Source organism: Scyliorhinus torazame, chromosome 3 (assembly GCF_047496885.1).
Source record: "Scyliorhinus torazame isolate Kashiwa2021f chromosome 3, sScyTor2.1, whole genome shotgun sequence".
In the NCBI taxonomy this organism is placed as follows: domain Eukaryota; kingdom Metazoa; phylum Chordata; class Chondrichthyes; order Carcharhiniformes; family Scyliorhinidae; genus Scyliorhinus; species Scyliorhinus torazame.
In genome coordinates, this window is record NC_092709.1 from 141,505,557 (window position 1) to 141,524,932 (window position 19,376).

General features: G+C 44.9%; 1 protein-coding gene across 1 annotated transcript in view; it reads left to right on the forward strand.

Moving 5' to 3' along the window:
• The window catches only part of sdad1 (SDA1 domain containing 1), a 113,081-nt gene that overhangs the window by 64,974 nt on the left and 28,731 nt on the right, over positions 1–19,376 (forward strand). The window contains exons 15-16 of the mRNA XM_072496304.1: positions 4,638–4,714; positions 13,985–14,099. Coding sequence (XP_072352405.1) covers positions 4,638–4,714; positions 13,985–14,099 — 192 coding nt within the window. The remainder of the gene's footprint in view (positions 1–4,637; positions 4,715–13,984; positions 14,100–19,376) is intronic.

Below are 19,376 nucleotides of genomic sequence, written 5' to 3' on the forward strand. Positions count from 1 at the left end.
CCCCGTGCGACATGGCGGACCCACACCGTGGACCGGCACCAAAAGCATAGCCGCCCCCCCCCCCCGAGATCGCGCACGCCTGCGGATCGGTGGCTCCCGATTGATAGCCTGGCCATCTGTGAGCCCCCCCCCCCCCCGCGGTGAAGGATCCCCTGAGTCCACAGCCGTCACGCCGAGTTCCCGACGAGTGAGACCATGAGAGACCCACGCTGTCAGTAACTCGGCCAGTTACACTTGGAGAATCGCCGCGGGGGCCTCTGTCAATTTCCCCCGACAGCGAGCACGTGATTCTCAGCGATTCTCCAGGGAGCGGCGTTGCACCGGATTCCCGCGTCAACGCCCATTCTCCGCCCCCACGCCGATCGCAATTTGCCCGTGGAGGCTCTGAGAATGCCGCCCATGATGTTATTGAGTCGCAAAGCAGGTCCAAGGGGTTGAATGGCCTAATCTTGCTCTTATTCCTTATGTTCTCTGTAAAGTAGCCTGCTGCAGGGAAAAAACAGAAAATCAGATTTAGTGGACATGATTAATTTTATAAAATTAAAAATGTAAAAGTTTCAAAAAGTACATTAATTTTGATCAAATAAATTATTTTAAAGTGTACCGTCTGAAAAGTGACTTAAAATTTTTTTTAAAAATAAAATAAATTTAGAGTACCCAATTCATTTTTCCAATTAAGGGGCAATTTAACATGGCCAATCCACCTACCCTGCACATCTGTGGGTTGTGGGGGCGAAACCCATGCGAACACGGGGAGAATGTGCAAACTCCACACGGACAGTGACCCAGAGCCGGGATCGAACCTGCGACCTCGGCGCCGTGAGGCAGCAATGCTAACCACTGCGCCACCATGCTGCCTTGAAAAGTGATAAATAATACTGAAAGACATATTTATATTTTTAACAAGGTATATCAGACTTTTAAACAGTTTCATATGAAAATGAATCCATTTTAAAAGATCCTTTCTGGTGTGAACCACTTTATTAAGTATTTGTAAATTGAGTGGTGACCCCTTTCACCGGGCAAAACAGGTCTTAAATTTTAATGTGTAACTAGTGGGCAGACAGCCCAAATTCTATACTTGCTGTGTTGAAGTGATGAGAGTCCCTAGGCATAGGCTTAGTTGACCCATCACAACTTTCAGATTTGCACTTTCCGCTATTCAAAAGTAATAAATGCTAAATGTGCTGTCAGTATGGGCACCGCAATATCTGGCCCACCATATTACTCGCTAAGTCTATTATTTGGTGGGCGGTATTACAATTCATGATGGGCGCAATCTAACCAAAAGGTTTCTAAGTATTATTTGTGGTGGGTTTTGCTGGGAATTTAGTTCTCCACAGCTATCTGACGACACTTAGTCACTTTTATAGGCCCTGGGGAGTTTCTCACCGGTTTAGCCCACACTTAGAATTATTTTCATCACTGGGGAGCTGAACTCAGAGATTGAGCTGCCATTTTGAAAGGGTGCCCCGATCTCTAAGTGAGCTTGTGGGTCCTCCACACCCCACATCCATGGGCAATGTCACCCCCACATACATGGGCATTACCCCACACCCCCTCAAGTGAGGACACCCCGCCATGGGGCCCTAGGGGCCCCCCTCTTCAGGCACCCCCACACCTCTCACAGCCCCCCCCCCCCTTCCAGGACCTCCACCCGTCACCCCACCCCCTCCCCCCTCACCTGCCAGAGGCCCCTACATACCTGCCCTCTACAACCCCTTTCATGGGCATGGACCTTCGTGGGCCCTAACCTGCGGCAGTGCCACCCTGGTACCCAGGCATCCTTGCACTGGCACCCTGGAGTGCCCCTTTCGGCTTGGCAGTGCCAAGGTGCCAGCTGGGTAATGCCAAGGTGCCCACATTCCAGAGGAGGGGCTAGGGAGAATTTCTGATTGAATCTGGATTAAAGTATCTGTATATAAAATACTTATTTCTAAAAAGGCATTTTTTTGTTGTTGCTGTAACTTAATGTAAGACCTACATTCACTATAAAGAATCATAGAATTAGAATCATAGAATTCCTACAACGCAGAAGGAAGCTATTTGGTCCATCGAGTCTGTACCGATCCTCTGAAAGAAAACCTTTCCTAAGCCCACACCCCGCCCTATTCTAAAACCCCATAGCCCCACATAATCTGCGCATCTTTTGGACACTAAGGGCCAATCCACCTAACCTGCACATCTTTGACTGTGGTATAGGTGATTAATTCATGCTGCTTGATTCATGAACCCAGTTCAAACAGCCGGTAGCATAAACCATGATCTTTTAATTTTCCCTGATCTAAATTAAGTACAGTTTCTACAGTGGCATAGGATTAACACAATTTTGGAGATCGTTTAGAGGATTTCTGAACCACATCTGGGATATCCAGCAATCCCTGTTTGAAGTCAACATGTATAAGTGTCAGTTTAATATAATTGAGCTTGTCTCTGATGTTCTGAGTAGTGAAAACTTGCTGACTCTTCCTTTCTTGACTCTTTAAGTAGGATCAGGAGTAGGCCATTCAGTCCGTCAGGCCTATTGAATCCTTCAATTGGACCATGACTGATCTGTACCACAAATCCATTTACCTAACATAGTCTTTATCCCTTGAAACACTTACATACTAAAAATGTATTCATTCAATCGTGAAAATTTCAATTATCCACTTGCCTTTCTTTCTTCGGTGTTTCCAGATTTCACACCAGAACGGCCTTGCTCTAGGTGTAAAGGGCAAGAGTTTTAAACCATTGAATGCATAATTCTGCTAAGTTAGAAGCTTGTCCTTTTCAAGCAACAAAGTGCAATGGTCATTAAGTTGAAAGGATCAAGTTGTTGAGTTTTATCATTGCTGGTCCAAGGTACTCCTAAGTTGCCAGTCATCTTCAGAACGGAAGGAGCTGTCGCTTCCTGATGGAGATATCCTCTCACACTCTTTTAAAAAATTCACCTCATTCACCTGAGGAAGGAGCAGTGCTCCGAAAGCTAGTGTTTGAAACAACCTGGTGTTGTAAGACTTCTTACTGTATTTAAAAAAAGAAATGGCTGTAGCTGCCAGATCACCATAATGGAGGGAGAATGCCTTGATACAGCAGCACACCTGGCCTGTCTCCTTAAAATGGCCTGGAGATGAGTGAAAATGAAAATCACTTATTGTCACAAATAGGGTTCAATGAAGTTACTGTGAAAAGCCCCTAGTCGCCACATTCCAGCGCCTGTTCGGGGCGGCTGGTACGGGAATTGAACCGTGCTGCTGGCCTGCCTTGGTCTGCTTTAAAAGCCAGCTATTTAGCCCAGTGTGCTAAACCAGCCCCTGATGGGAGGTTCCTGGCAAACTGACCTGCCTGCTGGTGCTGAAAAGTTCATGGCCCACCTGCCTCCATTCATGGCTTCCAAAAGCCTGCCTCCAGTTCTGTTGTTTATTGTTTCTGGAGAGTTCCTCTTTTTTTTTAATACTTGCTGACGAAAATTGTGCTCACCAAGGTGAGGAATGTGAATGCTGGTGAAGGGAACACTTCACTTCAGATGGCAAGTCATCAGCAGAAGCTACCAGTTCTGGTATTGCACAATCCCATACAGAATTTACAAAAGAATAATCTGTTTTCTCCTCATTCCATATCTCAATCCTTTTTTAAAAAATGCTGTTCACTTGCTTGTCATCAGAACGCTATGGGCGCGATTCTCCACTCTCGCGCCGGTTGGGAGAATCGCCTGGCGCGCCATTTTTCCCCGCGACGCCGGTCCGACGCCCTCCCACAATTCACCCAAGCGGCAAGAACGGCCCCGTCGAGTTCTACGCGACGCAGGCCGGAGAATCGCCCGGGACACCCAAAATGGCGATTCTCCGCTACACCCCCTATTCTCCGGCCCGGATGGGCCGAGCGGCCTACCCAAAACGACGGCTTCCCGCCGGCGCCATCCACACCTGGTCGCTGCCGGCGGGAACAGCATGGGAACGCTGGGGGGGCGGCCTGTGGGTGGGGCGAGGGGGGTTCTTTCACCGGGGTAGGACTCAAAAGGGGTCTGGCCCGCGATCGGTGCCCACCGATCGGCGCGCCGGCCTCTCTGAAGGAGGACCTCCTTTCCTCCACGCCCCGCAAGATCCATCCGACATCTTCTTGCGGGGCGGCCTCGGGGAGGACGGCAACCATGCATGCGCGGGTGACACCAGTTATGTGGTGCCAGCCGCGTCATCATTTACGCGGCGCCGGCCACGTCATTTACGCGGCGCCGCTTTTACGCAGCGCCAATGCTGACGACGCTGCTTTCGCGACACGCCCCCCGAGTTTCTCGCAGCCCCAATCCTAGCCCATTTTCGGGCTCTGAATCGGTCGAGATCGGGGCCGTTTCGCGCCGTCGTGAACCTCGACGGCGTGGGCACTTAGTCGCGGGAGCAGAGAATCGCGCCCAATGTTTCCTGTCCTGCTGGAACAATGGGGAAAGGAGGGGTCACCATTGTTGGGGATACGTTATCCAGGATCAGATGGTGACGATGCATTCTTTGTGAAGTTTTGCTTGGTTACTTTAGCTAAACTTATGAAAATTTGCTGAGGAGATTAAGGAAATGTGGTCGGATCCATAATCAAGTAGACTGTACATTTGACTGTACATATTCTGAGGTCATGCATTCTCAAGTTTATTTTATTTTCCCTAGATGTCATGATGTCTGCCAGATCCTTGATTCAGCTTTTTAGAACAATGAACCCTCAGATGTTGCACAAGAAAGACAGGGTAAGAATTTTTATAACAGACATGAAGACTTTGGAGAGTGTGCGGAAAAGATTTATTGGAATTGTTCCAGGAATGGGCAATTGCTACTGGCTGGATAGATTGGAGAAACTGAATTCCTAGAAGAGATAAGACTAAAAGGAGATTTAAGAGAGGTGTTTCAAATCGTGAAGGCTTTGAGTATAAAAATAAACTGTTTCCAGTAGCTGAAGGGTCAAAATAAAAAAGGACACAGATTGAAGCAAAAAGTAGAGGTGTACTGCCAGATTCAATAATAACTTTCCAAAATGAATTTGAGAAATACTTAAAGGAGCAAAAATAATTTACAAGAATGACAGCAACAACTTCTGTTTATATAGCACCTTTAATGTAATAAAATGCCCCAAGTTGTTTCACAGACATTAAAAGCAAAATAAGACCGAAAGCCACATTAGGAAATGGTCAAAAACTTGGTCAAAGAGGAAGGTTTTAAATGTTTTAAGGAGAGAAATGAGGTGGGGAGTTTTAGGAAGGGATTTCCATAGCACGGTTCAAGGCTGCTGAAGATATCGTTGCCAGTGGTGAAGTGATTACAATTGGTGATGCTTATGATTTGATTTGATTTATTATTGTGACATGTATTAGTATACAGTGAAAAGTATTGTTTCTTGCATGCTGTACAAACAATGCATACCGTACATAGGGAAGGAAGGAGAGACTGCAAAATATAATGTTACAGTTATAGCAAGGTGTAGAGAAAGGATCAGGGATTTCAGGTCGTCAGTTTCAGGTGTTTCCAGGGTCCTAAAGATCGCTAAATCTGTAAGTAATTGAATAAGAAGAACATTGTTATAGAGTTTAAAAAGTTAAAATGAAGTTTTAGAAGCATAGAACGAGAGTAAAAGATAGAATTAGAGGGTATGCTGGGCACAGCTTGCAAAAAGTTGCCTCGCTCCGGCGCCATCTTGAATGCTCCAAGAGGCCTAAGAGGCCGGAATCAGAGAAGTGCTGATATCTTGGAGGGGCTGGAGAAGATTTATAGAGTTAGGGAGGGGCCAGACCATGGAGGGATTTGAAAACATGGATGAGAATTTTAAAATCCAGGCATTGTTCAATGAGGAGCCGGTGTAGGTCAGTGAGCATGGGTAATGGGTGGGCATCATTTGGTAAGTTAGTATATGGATAGCAGAGTCTTAAGAGACCTTGAGTTTACAGAAGGTAGAATGTGGGAGATTGGCCAGTAGTGCATTGGAATAATTAAGTCTGGAGGTAGCAACAGCATGGATGAGGGTTTCAGCACCAGACAAACTGGTAGCAATGGAGGTGGGTGATAGTTTGGAGGTGGAAATAGTCAGTCTTAAAGGCAGCATGGATATGAGGTTGAAATCTCATCGGGACAAAATATGACACAAGATTTGAAGAATCTGTTTCAGTCGCAGTGTGATGATTGTAAGAAATTGTGATATTTTATATTTGTTGTAGTAATGTTATTAAAGAATGGAGTTAAGGTGCATACAGACAGTATGTTTGCTAAAGCTGTGATTAAGGGGGTTGTAAAAGTGAGGTAATCATTGATTTTAACCATTTAATTATTTACAGATAGTGAACTAATGGAATATTGTTTTGGATTTTGGAGAATCCCTGGGGTGGAGATAATTTATGAGGGATTGTGTTTTGGTTCCGGCTAACCAGGTCATGGACATCTTGTGGCAGGAGACAGTAGAATGCCGCCTTCGTAGGGTAGAGGTTATGTAATTATGGGGGAGAGCTTGGTCTGTCTGTGGTTTCAGTTTGCCATAGGATGTTAAGTTGAACAGATGTGTCTTGAGTTAACTCCTGAAAGGTTCTCTAAGGTCCCGGCACAGAGAAAGGCAAGTAAACCTGATTGTTAACTTTATTTATAAGTTCTCTTTGAACTATATTGGTTTGCTTAATCGGAATATATATAGTTGCTGGTGTTGGGAATAAGTTAAAGATTTCTTTTATTTAAGAACTGTTAACTATAAAGCTAATACTTTGTTGCTAATGTGATTGATTTTATGTTTAAAGTTTGTTTTAACACAAAGGATACCTATTCATCCATGTTGATACTCTTGTGGTGCAGTCACCTTTTCTCACAGTTTAACAAATTGCAAATAGTTGGGTTCTCATCCGGGATACTAACACAGACTATGTTATGCCGAGTGAGGACATGTGTCAGGACTTGCTGTTTTTCCCCATGATTTTCAATTGATTATAACAGGGTTTTTTTCGTAATATATAGGTATTAATTCACTGTCTGTACTTAATCATCACATGCTGATTGTAAAGAAGTCAGTCTGACAGACTTTCTTGAATTTAAACACAAAATGGTTTGTTTTTATTGAGCAAATAACCCACCCAGGAGAAAGATGTAAAAATATTTCAAAAGGTAAACCCACATCCTGAGTTTCGCAATCACACACACACACGCATGGAGGCTACTTTTTGGTCGATTTATTTTTCCCCAAAAGTCCATGTGATTGTGTTTGAGATTTTTTTTGATTGAAATTCTCTGTCCCTGTGGTGGCTTCCTAATTATATAGAGATAGACCATAAGACATAGGAGCAGAATTAGGCCACTCGGCCCATCGAGTGTGCTCCGCCATTTAATCATTGTTGATATTTTTCTCATCCCCATTCTCCTGTCTTCTCCCCATATCTCCTTATTAATCAAGAACCTATCTATCTCTGTCTTAAAGACACTCAGTAATTTGGCCTCCACAGCCTTCTGCGGCAAATAGTTCCACAGATTCACCACCCTCTGGCTGACAGAATTCCTTCTCATCTCAGTTTTAAAGGATCGTCGCTTTAGTTTGAGATTGTGTCCTCTGCTTCTAGTTTTTCCTGCAAGTGGAAACATCCTCTCCACGTCCACTTTATCCAGGCCTCACAGTATCCTGTAAGTTTCAATAAGATCCCCCCTCATCCTTCTAAACTCCAACGAGTACAGACACAGAGTCCTCAACCGTTGCTCATATGACAAGCTCTTCATTCCAGGGATCATTCTTGTGAACCTCCTCTGGATTCTTTCTAAGGCCAGCACATCCTTCCTTAGGGGCCCAAAACTGCTCATAATACTCCAAATGGGGTCTGACCAGAACCTTCTATAGCCTCAGAAGTACATCCCTGGTCTTGTATTCTAGCCCTCTCGACGTGAATGCTAACATTGCATTTGCCTTCATAACTGCCGACTGAACCTGCATGTTAACCTTAAGAGAATCGTGAACAAGGACTCCCAAGTCCCTTTGTGCTTCTGATTTCCAAAGCAGTTTCCCATTTAGAAAATAGTCTATGCTTTCATTTCTCTCTCCAAAATGCATAACCTCACACTTTTCCACATTGTATTTTTTGTGAGGGCCACGAAGAATCCAGCACGAGTTTTAAGGATACAAAGTAATAACATTTATTTACAATAATAAATATATATATATATATATATATAACAGCAGCAGCAACTTCCCTTGCTGCACACTCCTTCCTGCTGGTTCCTAAACTGGCCAGCTTTATTTATACTAGGAGTTTACTAATGGTTTCTCTGCCCCCCCTTTTTGGGGAAGCTCATACTCCCACAGGATTGTGGGATTGTCATTAGTCCCCAGCCAATGGTAAGTAGGCAGGTTATAACAGTATTCCATCTGCCACTTCTTTGCCCACTCTCCTAGTTTGTCCAAGTCCTTCTGCAGCCCACCTGCTTCCTCAATACTACCTGTCCCTCTATAGATCTTTGTATCATCTGCAAACTTAGCAACATTGCCTTCAGTTCCTTCTTCCAGATCATTGATGTATATTGTGAAAAGTTATGGTCCCAGCACTGACCCCTGAGACACACCACTAGTCACCGGCTGCCATCCTGAAAAAGACCCCTTTATCCCCACTCTCTGCCTTTTGCCAGTCAGCTAATCTTCTATCCATGCCAGGATCTTATCCTTAACACCATGGACTCTTGACTTATTAAACAGTCTTCTATGCGGCACCTTGTCAAAGGCCTTCTGGAAATCTAAATAAATCACGTCCACTGGTTCTCCTTTGTCTAACTTCCTTATTAAACAGATTTGTCAGACATGACCTCCCCTTGACGAAGCCGTGCCGACTCAGTCCTATTTTATCATGCACTTCCAAGTACTCTGCGATTTCATCTTTAATAATGGACTCTAAAATCTTACCAATGATCAAAGTCAGGCTAACCGGCCTATAATTTCTCATCTCCTGCCTCCCTCCCTTCTTAAACAGTGGTGTTACATTAGCTACTTTCCAGTCCTCTGGGACCCTTCCTGTCTGCAGTGATTCCTGAAAGATCAACAGCAATGCCTCCACAATCTCCTCAGCTATCTCTTTTAGAACCCTGGAGTGTAGTCCATCCGGTCCAGGTGATTTATCCATCTTCAGACCTTTCAGTTTCCCCAGAACCTTCTCCATAGTGATAGTCACTGCACTCACCTCTTTCCCCCTGATTCTCCTGGAGCTCTGGCATCCCACTGGTGTCTTCCACCGTGAAGACTGATGCAAAGTAACTATTCAGTTCCTCTGCCATTTCTTTGCTTCCTATTATTTCTTCTCCAGCCACATTTTCCAGTGGTCCAGTGTCAATTTTTGCCTCTCACTTAACTTTTATATATTGAAATAATCTCTTCATACCTCCTTTATATTAGGGTCTTGAACTTGGGAGAGAAGGGAGAGGGATAGTGTTATTGCTCCATTGGCATATTTCTTCCAGACTGTTTTTTAAGAACTTGGGTGTTGTACTAAAATACATTTTAAAATGGTAACTCTGGTCTCATGACTCCTCTCATATTGATTTCAGAAGGTAATTGATTAGCTCTTGATTGGACATACCATGGCTATTGTTTTCTGGCCTAGATGATTAGTTTCTTTATCACAGAACCATTGTTCCCTGAGATGAGCTGGCAAGAACACCTATATGGTCATTGTCCCAGTAGACTTTCTGTCTCTGCCTGAAAGAGTAGCTGTATAGAACTGCAAATGGTGAGAAAAGCAAATTACTGCGGATGCTGGAATCTGGAACGAAAGAGAAAATGCTGGAAAATCTCAGCAAGTCTGGCAGCATCTGTAGGGAGAGAAAAGAGCTAACGTTTTTAGTCCGATGACTCTTTGTCAAAGCTAACAGACAGAGAAAGTGGGAAATATTTATACTGCGGAGTGAGAATGAAAGGTGAGTCATAGCCACAGAAACCCAGGGATACCGGGTGCTAATGGCCACAGAAGCCAAGGGGAAAGAATGCTAATGGCAGTCCCCAGAGAGGACAAAAGATGTGAAAGGTCAAACAGCAGGGAAACTAACATCAGAGGATGAACTGTAGATGTGGGGGGAGGGGAAGGGGGAAGCAGAGAGGAGAAAAGTGAAGGAAAGGTGGAAAAGATTGGGGGGGGGGGGAATTAGATATATATTAAGAAAGAAATGGTAAAAAACAGTTAAAATGAAATGAAAACAAATGGGTCGGGGTGGGGTAGAGCTGATCATCTGAAGATGTTGAATTCGATGTTCAGGCCGGAACTGGAAGATGAGATACAGTCAAGAACAGTAGTGGGAAGTTGTGCTTGGAGTCCGAGGAGATAGGAGAGGTGCTAAATGAATATTTTTCATCAGTATTCACACAGGAAAAAGACAATGTTGTCGAGGAGAATACTGAGATTCAGGCTACTAGACTAGAAGGGCTTGAGGTTCATAAGGAGGAGGTGTTAGCAATTCTGGAAAGTGTGAAAATAGACAAGTCCCCTGGGCCGGATGGGATTTATCCTAGGATTCTCTGGGATGCTAGGGAAGAGATTGCTGAGCCTTTGGCTTTGATCTTTAAGTCATCTTTGTCTACAGGAATAGTGCCAGAAGACTGGACGATAGCAAATGTTGTCCCCTTGTTCAACAAGGGGAGTAGAGACAACCCCGGTAACTGTAGACCAGTGAGCCTTACTTCTGTTGTGGGCAAAATCTTGGAAAGGTTTATAAGAGATAGGATGTATTATCATCTGGAAAGGAATAACTTGATTAGAGATAGTCAACACGGTTTTGTGAAGGATAGGTCGTGCCTCACAAATCTTATTGAGTTCTTTGAGAAGGTGACCAAACAGGTGGATGAGGGTAAAGCAGTTGATGTGGTGTATATGGATTTCAGTAAAGCATTTGATAAGGTTCCCCACGGTAGGCTACTGCAGAAAATACGGAGGCATGGGATTCAGGGTGATCGAGCAGTTTGGATTAGAAATTGGCTAACTGGAAGAAGACAAAGGGTGGTGGTTGATGGGAAATGTTCAGACTGGAGTCCAGTTACTAGTGGTGTACCACAAGGATCTGTTTTGCGGCCACTGCTGTTTGTCATTTTTATAAATGACCTGGAGGATGGGTGAGTAAATTTGCAGATGACACTAAAGTCGGTGGAGTTGTGGACAGTGCGGAAGGATGTTACAAGTTACAGAGGGACATAGATAAGCTGCAGCTTGGAAGAAATAACAGGAAGACAGAGTACTGGGCTAATGGTAAGATTCTTGGTAGTGTGGATGAGCATAGAGATCTCGGTGTCCATGTACATAGATCCCTGAAAGTTGCCACCCAGGTTGAGAGGGTTGTTAAGAAGGCGTACGGTGTGTTAGTTTTTATTGGTAGAGGGATTGAGTTTTGGAGCCATGAGGTCATGTTGCAGCTGTACAAGAATCTGGTGCGGCCGCATTTGGAGTATTGCGTGCAATTCCGGTCGCCACATTATAGGAAGGATGTGGAAGCATTGGAAAGGGTGCAGAGGAGATTTACCAGAATGTTGCCTGGTATGGAGGGAAGATCTTATGAGGAAAGGCTGAGGGACTTGAGGCTGTTTTCGTTAGAGAGAAGAAGGTTAAGAGGTGACTTAATTGAGGCATACAAGATGGTCAGAGGATTGGATAGGGTGGACAGTGAGAGCCTTTTTCCTCGGATGGTGATGTCGAGGGGACATGGCTTTAAATTGAGGGGAGATAGATATAAGACAGATGTCAGAGGTAGGTTCTTTACTCAGAGAGTAGTAAGGGCGTGGAATACCCTGCCTGCAACAGTAGTTGACTCGCCAACACTAAGGGCATTCAAATGGTCATTGGATAGACATATGGACGATAAGGGAATCGTGTAGATGGGCTTTAGAGTGGTTTCACAGGTCGGCGCAACATCGAGGGCCGAAGGGCCTGTACTGCGCTGTAATGTTCTATGTTCCTCCAGTTTGCGTTGCGCTTCACTGGAACATTGCAGCAGGCCAAGAACAGACATGTGGGCATGGGAGCAGGGTCTTTTGTTAAATTGGCAAGCAACAGGAAGGTCAGGGTCCTGAATGCGCACAGACCGAAGATGCTCAGCAAAGTGATCACCCAGTCTGCGTTTGGTCTCTCCGATATAGAGGAGACCACATTGGGAGCAGCGAATGCAGTAGACCAAATTGTAAGAGATGCAAGTGAAACGCTGCTTAACCTGGAATGAGTGTTTTGGGCCTGGGATGTTAAGCATAGGAGCGGTAAAGGGGCAGATGTTACACCTTCTACGATTGCATGGGAAGGTGCCATGGGTGATGGGAGAGGTACTAGGTATGGTGGAGGAGTGGACTAGATTATCTCGGAGGGAATGGTCTCTGCCGAATGCTGACAGGGAGTGAAGGGAAGATGTGTTTGGTGGTGGCATCACGCTGGAGTTGGCGAAAATGACGGAGGATTATGCTTTGCATACGGAGGCTGGTAGGATGAAATGCAAGAACGAGGGGGACTCTATCCTTGTTCTGGGAGGGAGTGGAGGGGGCGAGGGTAGTGGCGCGGGAGATGGACCGCACACTGTTGAGGGCCCTGTCCACAACTGTAGGTGGGAAATCACGGTTGAGAAAGAAGGAACACATTTTCGAAGCACCATTTTGGAAAACGGCATCATCGGAACAAATGCGACAGAGGCGAAGGAGCTGAGAGAAAGGGATGGAGTCTTACAGGGTGTAGGGTGCGAAGAGCTGTAGTCCAGATAGCTGTGTGAGTCAGTGGGCTTGTAGTGGATATTAGTGGATAGTCTATTGCCGGAAATGGAGACAGAAAGATCAAGGAAGGGAAGGGAAGTTTCTGAGATGGACCCGGTGAAAATGATGGAGGGGTGGAAACTGGAAGCGAAGTTGATGAATTTTTCCAGGTCCGGGGTATTATGCGAATGGTGAGGGCCTGTACTGTTTCAGTTCATCTTTTGAAGTAGTTATTGACATCAGCAGATGTGAGATTCCATAGAAGGTTGTCTTGGCATGTTGTCATTGTAATCCACATTGAAACCTCCCAGAAACTGACCAGTTTATAGTACCAAACATCAGGTGAACAAGGGCAGCATAAGTAAGTGTCTTGGCCTGCTTCTTAAAAAGTAGCTTTAAAGAATTTCAATTTGACTAGCCAATGTAATTAAAGATTTATATCACATATAAACATGTTGTATCATTGTGACAATAGGGAAAGGGATGGAGTTGATGATGCAGGATCAAAGTTTTTTGTAGAGACTGAAGACAATGGCCTCAGTCGTCCCAATATTCAATTGGAGGAAATTTATAGTCCAGTAGTGGCTATCTTGACAATTTGCAGACATTGAAGTGGTCATGAGCGGCAGTGGTATAGAGTGGAACTAACTAGATTGCTCCTCAAAAGAGTCGGCACAGACCCGATGGGCCAAATAGCCTCCTCCTGTGCTGAACAGTTATTGAAGTGATTGTAATGTGTGGAGAGGTTCTCTCAGACTGAGTCAGAAATGACATTATAGTTGTGAACTTCACGTTTTACTGCAGACTGACTTCAAAGTCCACATAACTTATATCGCCATTTCCTTCCGTTCTCAGACAGGTAATCAGTATTAGCTTTCTGGCCAATCCAAGGGCCAGTGTTCTGGAGTAGGAGTCTGCTCCATTTCGACAAGTGAGCTCCTAAGTGAAAGCATGCTGTAATTGAGGTGATCCAGTGAGGCACTTTCCCTCCAAGGCAATTAAATCAACTTCTGGCAATATAACAGGACACCCGGGATCATGATTTAAGGTCGTTTGAGCACTTGCTAGATGTGTCCTTCATTTAAAATAAACCCTGACTGCTCCATGTATCTGGCTTCGCGGAGGAAGAAAACTGTGGGGCAGAGTGCCAGCTGTTCTGGACAAGAAAGCTGGGGTGTAGGAAAGAGGAAAGCGACTAAGGAACCAGTTTGCAAAGACTAAATGTTGACGTTCATTAAATAGTACTATGGCATAAGGAAAATTTGCTTGAAATTGTTATCAAACAGCAAATGTACATTTGTGATAGGGTAAACCTACGGAAGCCTCAAAGGAAGTCAAGTGTCATGAATATGGTGAGCTGGATTCCAAAGACTATATCCCAGGAGCGGAAGTGCTGGAAGAGGAGGGTGAAAAGGATGATGGTAAGTTTCTGCTGCCTCACCCTACATTCATCTGGGTCTATTATGTTCCCAGTCCAGACCCCAACAGTGGCTAGGTTACTGGATCAAAACTCCAATATTTTAATTTATTTTAAGGCTGTGCGGAAAGAATGATTCACTCTAGGAGTGATTGCATGAAAAAAATAGGTCTTTGATCATTCTAAAACAAAACTTTATTATAAATACAATATTAAACAGGACAGCACGGTGGCACAGTGGCTAGCACTGCTGCATCACGGTGCCAAGGTCCCAAGTTCGATCCCGGTTCTGGGTCACTGTGTGGAATTTGCACATTCTCCCCGTGTTTGTGTGGGTTTCGCCCCACAACCTAAAGATGTGCAGGGTAGGTGGATTGGCCATGCTAAATTGGCCCTTAAATTTTTTTTTTACCTTCTGTTTCCTAGAAGCAAAACAAAATCATATTTTAAACGCACAATACCCCCAGGCTCTTGACCCTTAAATTGCCCAATACTTAGAATCCAATATTCATAAAGTCTTCCCGTTGTCACAGGTCATGTTTATTTTCACTATCTCTAACTAATTTGGGGTGTGAAGCTGTCTAGTCGTCAATGTTTCAGTAAATTTGTATGCACAATGTAGAACTGAATCTCAGCTTACTTAGACTATTTCAGTTTCCCTTGGAAATTACAACATTGTGCAATGGTAAGGATCAAAGTTTTCAAATGACATTAGCAACAACTTTCATATATAGTGCAACTTTTAACATTGTGAAATGCCTTTGGACTTTTCTCTGAGGAATAATTAGATACAAATTTGATGCTGAACCGTAGAAGGAAACCTGGAGGGGTGGATGTTGGTGCCCAGAGATTTGAACAAAGAGTTAGGATTTAAGGAGGGTCATAAATGAGGAGAGGACTTTGGGGAGACGGAAGGGACAATATGTAGGTGAGGAAGAGAAAGGGACGTCGTATTACTGAGGGGAAAGGAGTCATTGCTGGAGATGAACTAGCTGTGATTGGATAGGTAAGCATGGCACCAACTGAAGGGTAGCTCATTGCGGTGAACAACAGAAGGAGGAGGACAGTGTGATCAATTGTGTCAAAGTTATTCCAAGATTGAAGAGAGAAGATACATGGGATGTTATTTGTCTATTTGATTAAGGTTGTTTCATTACTGAGATGGGGGGGGAAATCTGTTTGGAGAAATTTAAGCATGGAATTCAGTAATGATGAGCTTAAATTTCTGAGGCAAAATGTTTAAGGACCTTGAAGTGGAAAGGTAGGTTGGAGATGGGGTTAGTAGTTTACATGGAATTGGGGTTATGGACAGGATTTTCTGAGAAAGTAGTGTTGACATTGGTTACCTCTCTACAGGTCCTGTCCATCTCCCTTTCAAAACCAATGTTAAACAGCATGGGGATAAGGTAGGAAAGTTGAGTGGTGAGCAGTTTAATAGAAATAAGGTCAAGGAGCAAGTGGTGGGTCCCATGGACAAAATGAGCTCCAAGAACAGAGCTAGGAGAGAAACTGAATTCAGGTTCAGGTCACTAGCAGGCAAGAAGTTGAGGAGAGACTTGAGTTGGTGGAGAAGGAGAGGTCGCTGAACAAATTGTTTCAATCTTGGTGACATGAGCTTCCCCCATTTAGTGCTGAAAGTGAGGGCGAAGGAGACGGAGTGGGGTTTAAGAAGACACTGGTAGCGGAAAAGAACAATAGAGGGGCTGGTTTAGCACATTGGGCTAAATAGCTGGCTTGTAAAGCAGACCAAGGCCAGCAGCGCGGGTTCAATTCCCGTACCAGCCTCCCCGAACAGGCACCGGCATGTGGCGCCTCGGGGCTTTCACAGTAACTTCATTTGAAGCCTACTTGTGACAATAAGCGATTTTCATTTCAGATCAGGTATAAAACATTTGGTGCCTCAAGCCTATTTCACCACTCTGAGGTCATGGCTAATCTGTAACCCCTACTTCATTAAATATAACCTATATTTAATAATGGGAGATGAGGAAATGGCTGAGGAACTGAACAGGTTTTCTGGGTCGGTCTTCACAGTGGAAGACACATATAACATGCCAGTGCAGTGACTGATGGAAATGAGGTTATGACAGGTGAGGACTTTGAGACGATTGTTATCATTAAGGAGGTAGTGATGGGCAAGCTAGTGGGGCTAAAGGTAGACCAGTCTCCTGGCCCTGATGGAATGCATCCCGGGTACTAAAAGAGATGGCTAGGGAAATTACAAATACACTCGTGATAATTTACCAAAATTCACTAGACTTCGGGGTGGTCCCGGCGGATTGGAAATTAGCAAACGTGACACCACTGTTTAAAAAAGGAGGTAGGCAGAAAGCGGGTAATTATAGGCCAGTTAGCTTAACTTCGGTAGTAGGGAAGATGCTGGAATCTACCATCAAGGAAGAAATAGCAAGGCATCTGGATGGAAATTGTCCCATTGGACAGACTCAGGATGGGTTCATAAAGGGCAGGTCATTCCTAACTAATTAGTGGAATCTTTTGAGGACATTACCAGTGCGGTAGACAATAGGGAGCCAATGGATGTGGTATATCTGGATTTCCAGAAAGCTTTTGACAAGGTGCCACACAAAAGGTTGCTGCATAAGGTAATGATGCATGGCATTAAGGGGAAAGTAGTAGCATGGATAGAGGATTGGTTAGATGTGGGGAGGTTCGTTCCACTGGCGGGTGAAAGCAGAACTAGGGGGCATATCCTCAGAATAAGGGGAAGTAGATTTAGGACTGAGCTTAGGAGGAACATCTTCACCCAAAGTGTTGTGAATCTATGGAATTCCCTGCCCAGTGAAGCAGTTGAGGCTCCTTCATTAAATGTTTTGAAGATAAAGATAGATAGTTTTTTTGAAGAATAAAGGAATAAAGGGTTATGGTATTCGGGTGGGAAAGTGGAGCTGAGTCCACAAAAGATCAGCCATGATCTCATTACATGGCAGAGCAGGCTCGAAGGGCCAGGTGGCCTACTCCTACTACTACTAATAATCTTTTTATTGTCACAAGTAGGCTTACATTAACACTGCAATGAAGTTACTGTGAAAAGCCCCTAGTTGCCACATTCCGGTGCCTGTTCGAATACACAGTGGGAGAATTCAGAATTCTCAGCTGGTACGGGAATTGAACCCGCGCTGCTGGCCTTGTTCTGCATCACAAATCTCCTAGTTTATGTTTTTATGTTCCCTTTGCCCCATGTACCTTAATGCAGGACAATGGATTATAAAAATCTATCAATCTAAATTTAATATTTTACAATTGATTTTGTACCAATTGCCATTTACGGAAGAGAGTTCTAAACTTTCGTCACCCTTTGGCTTTAATTTTTAGACTATGCCCCCTCATCTCGGACTTACCCATCAGTGGAATTAGGAAAAAGGAAGTTGAGGATTATCGTTACTCTCCAGAATAATCCTGAAGATGTGGGTGATTTTTGGCATGGGAAATTGAGGCCGACTAATGCTTGAAGTAAACTTATGGTGGCACCATCCTCCTCGTTGTTGGAGGAGGTGCTATCTGATCATGGTGGGTGAAAACAGTTATAAGCACACTCAGATATTTCCCTTGGATTCGAGGGAGCAACGATGGTAGCAGTACCTGGTTGTTCATCAGGATGTGTGTAGGCAGCAGGGATGGAAGTGAATGAGTGGTGAAAAGAATGGACAACTGCCGAAGTATCATGGTGAATGAGCAGCCAAATGTGGCAGCTTAAAAATGGAATTGTACGTGGCTTGAGGAAGAGAGTTTTTACTTCAGGAAAGTGATAGCTACAGATGGAAATTAGATCGCGTGGAAGTTGGGAATGTGATTTGTGAACGATACGAGTACTCCAGTCACTGAAAGAGCATTAACAAAATCGAGCAGGGCTGGCAGGTGGGCAATGCAGGTTAAGATTAAATGCACCTGCTGTCGAGGGTATGGAATTTTAAATAGTGGAGGAGAGAAGATTAGATGGAAAAAGATCAGAGGGTGTTAGGGATAAAACTGCAGAGAGGAGCTCATTCGGGAGAACGCAACGTGGGAGGGTCCCTGGCTCACTTTCTCTCTCTCTCTCTCTCTCTCTCTCTCTCTCTCTCTCTCTCTCTCTCTCTCTCTCTCTCTCTTTCTCTTTCTTCCCCCCCCCCCCCCCCAACAACCACGCTGGGCAACCCCAGCTCAATTGAGCACATGCACAAAATACCAGCGTGGCACCCTGGCAGTGCCCCTACCAGCTGGCAGTGCCAGGCGGACATCCAGATGGTCATGTCAGGGCACACAGGTGGCATAAGCAGTGCCAGAGCACCACTCTGCCCAAAGGGCATGCAGCTGGGGCCTCCGATCCCCTTGGAGACCCTCACAAGTGCTGGACCGTCTGGTCCCCTTTTGAATCACTACTGGTCTCCATAAATGGCGACCAAATGTGGTGACCACACCAGGGAGCTCTGGTGGCACCGTCCTCCTCGTTGTTGGAGGAGGTGCTGTCAGTGGGGGTTGCTGGAGAGTGGGGTTGTTTCAGCAATCTGCGGTAGGATCATGGAGGAGGACAAGGAATCTATGGAAAGGATTAAGGCCAAGTGGGAGGAAGAGTTGGGGATGGTGTTGCAGGAAGGATTATGATGCAATGTGCTGCAAAGAGTCAATGCCTCGACCTCGTGCGCGAGGCTGTGGTTGATCCAATTTAAAGTGGTGGACTTGGCGCACTTATCGAAGACGAGCCAGCTGTTTGAGGGGGTGGAGGCTATCTGCAAATGGAGTGGAAGGGGCCCAGCCAATTATATCCATATGTTCTGGTCTTACCCGAAATTGGAAAAATTTTGGGGGTCATTTTTCAGCACCATGTCTGAGGTTCTACACATACAATTGGAATCGGGTCCTCTGGGGGCCATATTGGGGCTGTTAGACTTGTTGGAGTTGCAGACGGGTGCGGGGGCAGATATTTTAGACTTTGCCTCATTGATCGCTCGCAGGCAGGTCTTGTTGGAGTGGAGGCCAGCTTCTCCTCTCTCTCCCTCCTCTTCCTTCCCCCCCCCCCCCGGCCTTTGCAGGGCTGGGGGATCTAATGGAGTTCCTATATTTGGATAGGGTGAAATTTGCTCTGAGAGGGAGAATTGTTGTGAGTTTTGCTAGTTGGCTATGGTCTGTACCTTGCCTATTGCAGACAATGGAAGGGACATGCTGTTTGATACAATCCACCCATCTTTGGGATCTACAATTTATGTATCTGGTATTGAAATTCATATATTACATTACTCATTTGTGTGATAGGCCGAACTTTTTTGGCTGACAGCAGCATACTGTC